This window comes from Salmo trutta, unplaced genomic scaffold (genome assembly GCF_901001165.1).
Source record: "Salmo trutta unplaced genomic scaffold, fSalTru1.1, whole genome shotgun sequence".
NCBI lineage: Eukaryota > Metazoa > Chordata > Actinopteri > Salmoniformes > Salmonidae > Salmo > Salmo trutta.
In genome coordinates this window covers 355,992-366,610 of record NW_021822554.1, presented here as the reverse complement: position 1 = coordinate 366,610, position 10,619 = coordinate 355,992, and the positions used below count along the sequence as shown (strand labels likewise).

General features: G+C 43.3%; 1 protein-coding gene and 3 non-coding genes across 4 annotated transcripts; 1 reads left to right on the top strand and 3 right to left on the bottom strand.

The window, feature by feature from the left end:
• The first annotated feature begins 86 nt into the window (after positions 1-86).
• On the top strand, positions 87-6,614 carry LOC115182614 (exosome complex component RRP45). Its single transcript, XM_029744162.1, has 12 exons — positions 87-264; positions 564-658; positions 1,285-1,404; positions 1,556-1,658; positions 2,024-2,161; positions 2,416-2,498; positions 3,152-3,284; positions 3,957-4,045; positions 4,223-4,369; positions 4,574-4,716; positions 5,058-5,130; positions 6,312-6,614. Exons 1-12 carry the CDS (start codon positions 199-201, stop codon positions 6,382-6,384), a joined length of 1,263 nt encoding a protein of 420 aa, XP_029600022.1. The 5' UTR covers positions 87-198; the 3' UTR covers positions 6,385-6,614.
• Positions 6,615-9,115: 2,501 nt separating this feature from the next.
• On the bottom strand, positions 9,116-9,187 carry trnaq-cug (transfer RNA glutamine (anticodon CUG)). Its single transcript has one exon. It is a non-coding gene; the product is annotated as a tRNA-Gln (tRNA).
• Positions 9,188-9,813: 626 nt separating this feature from the next.
• On the bottom strand, positions 9,814-9,887 carry trnai-aau (transfer RNA isoleucine (anticodon AAU)). Its single transcript has one exon. It is a non-coding gene; the product is annotated as a tRNA-Ile (tRNA).
• A 225-nt stretch (positions 9,888-10,112) lies between these two features.
• Positions 10,113-10,184, bottom strand: trnaq-cug (transfer RNA glutamine (anticodon CUG)). The gene has a single exon. It is a non-coding gene; the product is annotated as a tRNA-Gln (tRNA).
• Positions 10,185-10,619: the final 435 nt, after the last annotated feature.

The window sequence follows — 10,619 nt, the reverse complement described above, 5'->3', positions numbered from 1 at the left end:
TTAAATAATTATGATTTTAGAAATACATTTGAGCAAATATACCTAATTTTGATTACTTGTACTTTAATTTTGATTACTTTTACTTCTATGTTGCTCTTCCGGAGCGGAGTTCATGAATGTTGATGATTGTTGAAACGTGAACACATGTTAACAAAAAAACACACCGGCATAGCAATATACAATTCATAGACAGCCAATATGAGAGATACACCGTTATCAAACTGCGAGCGAGACTTTTTACTCAAGGCTATTGAAGAAAAAAAGGTAGCTGATGCATTTTGTGTATGCTGGCATGTGAATGAAACGTGCTAGCTGAGATAGCCAGATATGCTAGTTAGCTGGCATAAATCGCCAATTTAGATGTGGGAACCCAAACTAAAATATTGTACAGTGTCTATCTCTATCTACCAACGTTACAGAGTTTGTTAGAGTTCTGGGTCGTTGTACATAACCTGTTGTAAACTTGAGCTACCTAGCTAGCAAATTATCTATAGATACATCATTGCTATATTAGCTATACATATTTACGATAAATAATCTCACTCAATAATTTGTACCTGCAGCGCTTGGATGGGAGACAGACCTATGACTACAGGAGCATCAAGATCTCGTTCGGGACAGATTATGGATGCTGCTTTGTTGACCTGGGGAAGACGAGGCGAGTGTTCCTGCCTTTGGAGGCAGCCTAACGGCAAAGAAAGTACAGTTGAGCAGTGGCTCTCAACCAAAGCTACTGGCCTATCTAAAGCGGGTTGTTGAGAAGACCAAAGGCTTACTGCATAAATGTAGATGACGGGGTGCACCAGGCAAAGCCAAATGCACTTGGTGGTACAGTAACCGAAAATGGTTGACAACCACTGCAGTAGCCATTCTTAGTGGAGTTGGCTTTCTTGCTACTAACATGGCAGGCTTTTGCACTAAGTTTGCATAAATCTGAAAGGACTGGATACAAGTATGGCATTAGCTGTACCTTGCTATCTGATTGGCATGGCAGAATTGTTTTGCCATATACCCATCCATCCTTTCAGATCTATAAAGCAGCATAGGTGACGGTGGTAGGGGCTAGGGCGGTTTGCCATTAAGTTTGTACGTTTGGGCTCCTGAGTGGCGCAGCGGTCAAAGGCACTGCATCTCAGTGCAAGAGGCGTCACTACAGTCCCTGGTTTGAATCCAGGCTGTATCTGGCCGGGGTAGGCCGTCATTGTAAGTAAGAATTTGTTCTTAACTCACTTGCCTAGTTAAATAAAGGTTAAATAAATAAAATGGTGTGTCCCTAACCTCCAGGATCATGGCCCAGGTGTCCTGTGAGCTCATTACTCCGAAAGAGAACCGACCGAATGAAGGAATCATGTTCTTCAACATTGAGCTGTCTCCCATGGCTTCACCAGCATTTGAGATGGGCAGGTAAGAGTCCTACTATGTTTTTACTTCACACATTGCAGGTTATGTGAATATGGCTAGTGTAAATTGCATCTGAAAAACAATAACTGATAAAATGTTGTATCTGCGTGGTTGTCGTCCCCGTCTTGATCTCTCACTCTCTCTATCTCTCTAGGCAGTCAGAGCTGTTGGTGAAGCTGAACAGACAGTTGGAGAGATGCCTCAGGAACTCCAAGTGTATAGACACAGAGTCTCTGTGTGTGGTGTCTGGAGAGAAGGTACACACAAACACACACACACCTGAAGTTTGGCATAAAGGCTGTGAACGAAAGTCCCCAAATTGGGTTTCAATTCCAGTCAATTCAGAAAGTAAACCAAATTCCAATTTGAAATGTTCTGCATTGAAGATAATTGTTATTTCAGTTTACAGGAACTCAATATTTGGAAGGTGTTTTTAATGTTTTGTACACTCAGTGTATATCTACTGGTCTTCCAAGGTTTGCTACAGATCTATAATGCCTATCTACCTGTCTATTTCTCCAGTTGTGGTACAGATCTATAATGTCTATATCTACCTGTCTATCTCTCCAGATGTGGTACAGATCAATGTCTGTGTAATTAGAGTGTGTCTGTGTATCTCCAGGTGTGGCAGATTAGGGTGGACGTCCACTTGCTGAACCACGATGGTAACCTGATGGACGCTGCCAGCATTGCTGCCATCGCGGCCCTCTGTCACTTCAGACGGCCCGATGTGGGAATCCAGGGAGAGGAAGTCACTGTGGTGAGGAGAGGGGTGGGGGCGACGCTACCGACAACTAATGCCATGGCAACAATCTTTGACATTGATTACACCCCTGGGTAGTGTTAATTAGGAACCAAGCTGACTGAAACAGGGAGGGGCCACCTGGATTTGTCTAATAAGACACACACATTTTTGTCACGCGTTGCAAAAGGTTTTAAAAATGTCATCTGTTGCATGCCTTAAAGAACACAACCCCAATTAATGATTTAACCCTTCATGTGTCTGTTCCACAGTACAGTACAGAGGAGAGAGACCCCATTCCCCTCAGCATCTACCACATGCCCATCTGTGTCAGTTTCTCCTTCTTCCAACAAGGGTAGATCCATGTTATATAAGATCAACTGTATGTTTGATATCACTATCAGACAGTGATGGCTGCCATTGCAGTTCTCTCTCTGCCTCCCTTCCCTTCCCTCTCCTGTTCTCCTCTCCACTGTTCTCTTCCCTTTCCTCTCCAGTTCTCCTTCTCTCCACTGCTCTCTTCCCTTTCCTCTCCAGTTCTCCTTCTCTCCACTGCTCTCTTCCCTTTCCTCTCCAGTTCTCCTTCTCTCCACTGCTCTCTTCCCTTTCCTCTCCTGTTCTCCTTCTCTCCACTGTTCTCTTCCCTTTCCTCTCCTGTTCTCCTTCTCTCCACTGTTCTCTTCCCTTTCCTCTCCTGTTCTCCTTCTCTCCACTGTTCTCTTCCCTTTCCTCTCCAGTTCTCCTTCTCTCCACTGCTCTCTTCCCTTTCCTCTCCTGTTCTCCTTCTCTCCACTGCTCTCTTCCCTTTCCTCTCCAGTTCTCCTTCTCTCCACTGCTCTCTTCCCTTTCCTCTCCTGTTCTCCTTCTCTCCACTGCTCTCTTCCCTTTCCTCTCCTGTTCTCCTTCTCTCCACTGTTCTCTTCCCTTTCCTCTCCTGTTCTCCTTCTCTCCACTGCTCTCTATGTCCTATCTCATATCCTCTCTCCTACCCCTCTCCCTCTGCTCCAGGACCTACCTGTTGGTTGACCCGTGTGAGCGTGAGGAGCGTGTGATGGACGGCCTGCTGATGATAGCCATGAACAAACACAGAGAGATCTGCTCCATCCAGTCTAGTGGAGGCATCATGCTGCTCAAAGACCAGGCGGGTACTGGGGAGCCGTAGAGATACAGTCAGCTGCTCAAAGACCAGGCGGGTACTGGGGAGCCGTAGAGATACAGTCAGCTGCTCAAAGACCAGGCGGGTACTGGGGAGCCGTAGAGATACAGTCAGCTGCTCAAAGACCAGGCGGGTACTGGGGAGCCATAGAGATACAGTCAGCTGCTCAAAGACCAGGCGGGTACTGGGGAGCCATAGAGATACAGTCAGCTGCTCAAAGACCAGGCGGGTACTGGGGAGCCATAGAGATACAGTCAGCTGCTCAAAGACCAGGCGGGTACTGGGGAGCCATAGAGATACAGTCAGCTGCTCAAAGACCAGGCGGGTACTGGGGAGCCATAGAGATACAGTCAGCTACTCAAAGACCAGGCGGGTACTGGGGAGCCATAGATATACAGTCAGCTGCTCAAAAGACCAGGCGGGTACTGGGGAGCTAATGCAACTCTGGATCCTTGTCCCTGTGCGGGCAGACCTGGGATGCCAACCCATGTCCACAACGACACTTTCTACCCGCAAATCAGCATGCTAAACACTTCTCTAGATATCATAACCATGGCTTTGGTAGGCCAGGGGGCTGATAATATTCAGGATGGATACTAGCGTACACTAGCTACTTCACTGTGAATTGTATCTCTAAAGCATGCTGTGTTTGTACAGGTCCTCAGGTGCAGTAAGATCGCTAGTGTCAAAGTGTCAGAGATCACAGAGCTAATCAACAAAGCCTTGGAGAATGACAAGAAAGCCAGGTGGGTCACGTCAACTTGGTCTCGTTAACGTTCATTTTGACTTTGTGGCTGTGCTACCTAGTGGAAACCCGTTTATATAAACCTCCGTGACTCTGGTGTTCCGTACTGTTGCTACTTCGGAGTTATTTAATTTTTGGATTCTAATAAAGTTCTCTTTTTGAATATCGGTTATTTCAGAAAAACTGGGGGTAAGTTTGGCTTCGCAGAGTCGTTGCCCCAGGAGCGAATCACAGCGCTGAAAACAGACGTGTCACCTGTGGAAATGAGTGACGTCAAGGAGAAGGCCAATGAGATCGTCCAGAGAGCAGAGGTCCCACCCCAAATGTATCCCTTCAAAGAAAGTCTTGAATTTACTCTGAATTAATTTGTACTAGAAGACTCTTATTTTCTCCAAGGGGGGGTCATCGTTTGTGGGCGAGTGAGTTAGTGAGCGAGTGACTTGGTGTGCCTGTACTCTTGTTGTCTGTTATCTCAATGCTACTGATCCATGGTTTACTCTAGACTAGTCCTTCACCAACCGTGGGACAGCGTTCCCTCTCCAGTGTTAACTGCCCCAGGTACAGGTCAGGTGGGGGAGGGGCTAGAGAACTCCTGGGGTCTGGAGGAGGAGGAGGAGGAGGAAGAAGAAGAGACCATGGAGTTGGAAGAGGGACATGAGGAGAAGGGGAGAGGTAACTATTTGCCTCAGTTTTGTTTTCCTTGGGTGAGTGAAACTGACTAGCCTGGTCCCAGATCTGTTTGTGCTGTCTTCTATGGTCATAGTTGGCAAGACAGCACAAACGGATCTGGAACCAGGCTACAAAAATGGCAAGACAGCACAAAATGATCTGGAACCAGGCAAAAAAATAATAATCAATTGCTCCAGGGGCCCTGTGCTGCGCCTGACCCAATGCCTCCAGCCCCTCTGGGGGGGGGGTTGATTTGTGAGCATAAAGGTACTTTTCTGTTCTTTAAGTTAACGATCAATAAAGTACTTCTCATCTTATTGTGAATGTGTGATTGTGTTTCCTAGGTGACATGGTGGTCATCTTAGACAGTGACAGCGAGGAGGAGGATGTTGTCATCTTGAACCAGGTAACAACAAAGTAAGTGACACTTTCGATTTTTTCTTCTGGGTTCTATAGAGCCCCTTTCTGTGTCTCCAGACATTGCCTCACGAGGGCGATGCGCGCAGGTTGGTGGCAGAATACCAGGGAGTTCTTATAGAACGGCAGCAAAAAATGGCTCTATTTACATGTTGCTTATGAGTGCATTTGACAGTACATGTGTATTATAATTGGATTTTACGGCTTGTACGTATGTCCTGCTTAATATAAAGTTTGTGTCATCATCGCAAATCAACTGCATTATACTTAAAAAACACTTCAACCAGTAAAATGGTTCTTTGGTTAGCTTTTGCTACAGCATATGTCGATGTGGGTTAGCATTCTAGCTGACAACTGCTGCATCCAAAATATATATATTTTTTGCAAAGATCACAACGAAGTATAATCTTAGCGACTGTTCAAGCAAGAATCAAAACATCATTGTAAGCATATGAAAACCCCCAAAACGTATTTTGTTTAGAAGTAATTAAAGCGCAAGTCTAGACTATGTTGAATAGGTGCAGGTGGTGATGATTTTCTTACTGCAGCTGTAACAGTATATCTTCCGTCCCTCTCCTCGCCCCAACCTGGGCTTGAACCAGGGACCCTCTGCACACATCAACAACTGACACCCACAAAGCATCATTACCCATCGCGCCACAAAAACCACAGCCCTTGCAGAGCAAGGGGAAAAACTACTTCAGGTCTCAGAGCGAGTGACGTCACCCGATTGAAACGCTATTAGCGCGCACCACCGCTAACTAACTAGCCATTTCACATCGGTTACTCAGCCAAGAGTCGTGTGCATCTGTTCGTGACGTCAGTGTGTTGTGTACTGGAAAGGGGTCTAGGCGTTTTATACAGATTACACATCAAATACACACCACACAAGTTCCATATAAATGACACCTCACTTTCAGACGGATTTCGTTTTTGGTTACACCCGCAAGCACATTGTCTCATTGCTGTTGTAAATGCAAACCATTCAAGTTATAATGTAAGGTTGGGTTTTTTCCAAAAACAACAAAACATCCTTCTGATCTAGTGAGAACCAGATATAGTGATGCTCATTTCATGTGTATATTATACATTAGTCTAATCATGAAAACAATAACCCTTTTACAATTGAAGTTGTGCTTACTTTGAGGAAGAAATGTACCAGACTTTGTTTTGTTTCTCAGGGAGAAGGCCTCCAGCTCTAACCAACAGGGGGCAGTAGCCTCCAAGCAGAAGCAAAAGAAGAAGAGGAAGTGATTTTTTTTCTTTTTTTTTTCTTGAGCGGATGGAACATAAATACAAATAATTAGTAGACTGGAAATGGACCACAGGAAGCCCCAAAATATATAATATGACTAAAACAATCATTTCAAACCATGCTTACATTTGTATACAAACACTTGTCTCTATTATGCGTGAGAATACTTGGGAACAGATTTCCAAAATTAAAATAACTTGGAAGATGTTTTCCTGGTGTTTTCACAGTCCTTTTGTTTCCAACCATGAAAAAATATTTGTTTTTTTTTGTTCAGAAAATTTGAGGGGCCCAATTAAACCACCCGCGGGCCAAATTCAAATTCAGCCAGTTGGGGAACCTTGCAGTAAAAAATGTTTTATATAATGGACCACCTGAAGCATACACAGTATACAGTGGGGCAAAAAAGTATTTAGTCAGCCACCAATTGTGCAAGTTCTCCCACTTAAAAAGATGAGAGAGGCCTGTAATTTTCATCATAGGTACACGTCAACTATGACAGACAAAAGGAGGGAAAAAAGTCCTGAAAATCACATTGTAGGATTTTTAATGAATTTATTTGCAAATTATGGTGGAAAATAAGTATTTGGTCACCTAGATTTCTGGCTCTCACAGACCTGTAACTTCTTCTTTAAGAGGCTCCTCTGTCCTCCACTCGTTACCTGTATTAATGGCACCTGTTTGAACTTGTTATCTGTATAAAAGACACCTGTCCACAACCTCAAACAGTCACACTCCAAACTCCACTATGGCCAAGACCAAAGAGCTGTCAAAGGACGCCAGAAACAAAATTGTAGACCTGCACCAGGCTGGGAAGACTGAATCTGCAATAGGTAAGCAGCTTGGTTTGAAGAAATCAACTTTTGGAGCAATTATTAGGAAATGGAAGACATACAAGACCACTGATAATCTCCCTCGATCTGGGGCTCCACAGAAGATCTCACCCCGTGGGGTGAAAATTATCACAAGAACGGTGAGCAAAAATCCCAGAACCACACGGGGGGACCTAGTGAATGACCTGCAGAGAGCTGGGACCAAAGTAACAAAGCCTACCATCAGCAAGGGCATTAAAGATGAAACGTGGCTGGGTCTTTCAGCATGACAATGATCCCAAACACACCGCCCGGGCAATGAAGGAGTGGCTTCGTAAGAAGCATTTCAAGGTCCTGGAGTGGCCTAGCCAGTCTCCAGATCTCAACCCCATAGAAAATCTTTGGAGGGGGTTGAAAGTCTGTGTTGCCCAGCGACAGCCCCAAAACATCACTGCTCTAGAGGAGATCTGCATGGAGGAATGGGCCAAAATACCAGCAACAGTGTGTGAAAACCTTGTGAAGACTTACAGAAAATGTTTGACCTGTGTCATTGCCAACAAAGGGTATATAACAAAGTATTGAGATAAACTTTTGTTATTGACCAAATACTTATTTTCCACCATAATTTGCAAATAAATTAATTAAAAATCCTACAATGTGATTTTCTGGATTTTTTTTTCTTCTCGTTTTGTCTATCGTAGTTGAAGTGTACCTCTCATCTTTTTAAGTGGGAGAACTTGCACAATTGGTGGCTGACTAAATACTTGTTTGCCCCACTGTATGTATTGTTTATTAGGCACCACCTGAAGCGTACACAGTGTATCAAATGTTATGTCACATGCGCCGAATACAGTGAAATGCTTACTTATATGCCCTTAACCAACAATGCCGTTTTAAGAAAAATACCTAAATAAAAAGAAATTAAAGAAACAAATATTCAAAGAGCAGCAGTAAAATAACAATCGCAAGGGTATATATAGGGGTACTGGTACAGAGTCAATGTGCGGGGGCACCGGTTAGTCGAGGTAATATGTACATGTAGGTAGAGTTATTAAAGTGACTATGCATATATAATAACAGAGTAGCAGCAGTGTAAAGAGGGGGGATGCAAATAGTCTGGGTAGCCATTTGATTAGATGTTCAGTAATCTTTTGGCTTGGGGGTAGAAGCTGTTTAGAAGCCTCATGGACCTAGACTTGGCGCTCCGGTACAGCTTGCCGTGCGGTAGCAGAGAGAACAGTCTGACTAGGGTGTCTGGAGTCTGACAAATTTTAGGGCCTTCCTCTGACACCGCCTGGTATGGAGGTCCTGGATGGCAGAAAGGCACCACCTGAAGCATACACTGTATATGTACTTCAATAAAAATGTGTTGGATGTAAAGGATATGTCACTCTTTTGTGTCACTGTTTTTACTTAAGGCACGAGGGGCTGTAGTATATGGCCAATATACCGCGGCTAAGGGCTGTTCTTAGCCTCGATGCATTGCTGAGTGCCTGGATATAGCCCTTAGCCATGGTATATTGGCCATATACCACAATCCCCTTATTGCTATTAAAAACTGGTTACCAACGTAATTAGACCAAACAAATGTTTTGTCAGACAATCAGTATTCAGGGCTTGAACCACAGTTTATAAATACCTTTTTACACTGTAAACAAATGGAGACAATGTAAAAAAAAAAAGTGTAAATATAGACTTTTATTTGACATGGCAGATAGCAGAGGAGCTAGGAGTGAGTCACACTACAATTGGCAGATTTAACAAAAATGTATGGAAATATGTTCCTAACGACTTTGATGGTGTGTGACTATTTCGTGTTAATTAATTGTTTAGGAATACAGTAACATTCACAACAGATTGTATGATACCGAATCAACCTTCCTAGTGAAGACAAGTGTGTGTTCAGCCGCAAAAGACAGGCAGGTCCTACCGAGATTTGAACTCGGATCGCAGGATTCAGAGTCCTGAGTGCTAACCATTACACCATAGAACCTGTTGTGGCACTGTGAAATGAAATGAAACATATTTATGGTACTGTTTGCGCCTTGTGCATGTTGGAAATCAGCGGTCGCAAGGAATTCCTTTTAAGGAACTAGGAACTGGCATTGAAAAGTTTTGTAGAAGTGTTAAACCAGAGAATATCAACAACCTCACTATTTTAGAGGGGAAAAAGCCCTCCGAATTTGAAAATGCAAGTTACTTGCTTGAGTTTGAGTTGAGATTCCGTGTTGAAGGACGCTCATTGCCCAACTCGAGTGAAAAAATAAATCTATTGGCTAGTACAGGTATCGAACCCGCGACCTTATTAGCTTGACGCTCTAACCAACTGAGCTAACCTGCCTTTAGGAACCTATAGAATTTGCATAACACTATATAAGGTGAGAAAGACTCAATAGCAGAGTGTCCTAACAGTTATTGACCGCACCAGAGAAACAGTCGAGAAAAGACTTGCTTTAGGACGGGTATCAAACAAGCGACATTCAATTTATTAGCAAATTAGCTAACCGGCCTTGTGCGATAAATTGGAATTTTCATATCCATAGTTTATTTATCCAAAGCAAAGCCTCAATTAAACGAAATATTCTAAAGGTAATAGACAACACGAGAGAAAATAGGTCTTGGCCTGCACGGGTATCGAACCCGCGACCTTCGCGTTATTAGCACGACGCTCTAACCAACTGAACTAACGGGTTTTCGTAATGTGTGAACATTTACATATTTCCAACGCAAATAACGTAGTTAGGAAAAACTTTGGTAAACGTTTGATACACTCTTTTTGGAGAAGCGGACGACTATTAATTTCACATATTACCTTTATAGTAGGAATTTCTTGTGGCATAGTGTTATTTCTAACATTAGATGGAGGGTATCAAAGCTGTTCGCCCCTCGCAGAAGTTCATTAATCGCAAAAACCAGATAGGTCCTACCGAGATTTGAACTCGGATCGCAGGATTCAGAGTCCTGAGTGCTAACCATTACACCATAGAACCACACATCACAGAATAGCACTAATGGCTTACTTAGCGCTTAATTTAGGTGGAACTCGCGAACGGATGATTAAAATATGATACGTTTGGGAGGTGAAAAGGTTGTTCCTCGTCCGTTTTGAAGGGAAAATACATAAAAAACGTGACTAATATATCAATCAAACTATCACAACCACAACTGAAATACCAATTATTTCTGTATTACCAACAATGTTGGTCGAACTCCGAGTGCAAATCTCATACTCCTCTCCTGTCAACTTTAAAATAGTCTTGTGTGAAAGAAACAAGTGGGTGGGAGTCGATACACCATAGAACCATATTGAAAATCTGTTTGGGGATTGTACAGAAAAAAAATTCTGCATTTTAATTAGCAAATGTGGACTGTCGTTCCTTCACGTGATGCAAATACTTTCAACAATCGTTGGACAGCTATATTCA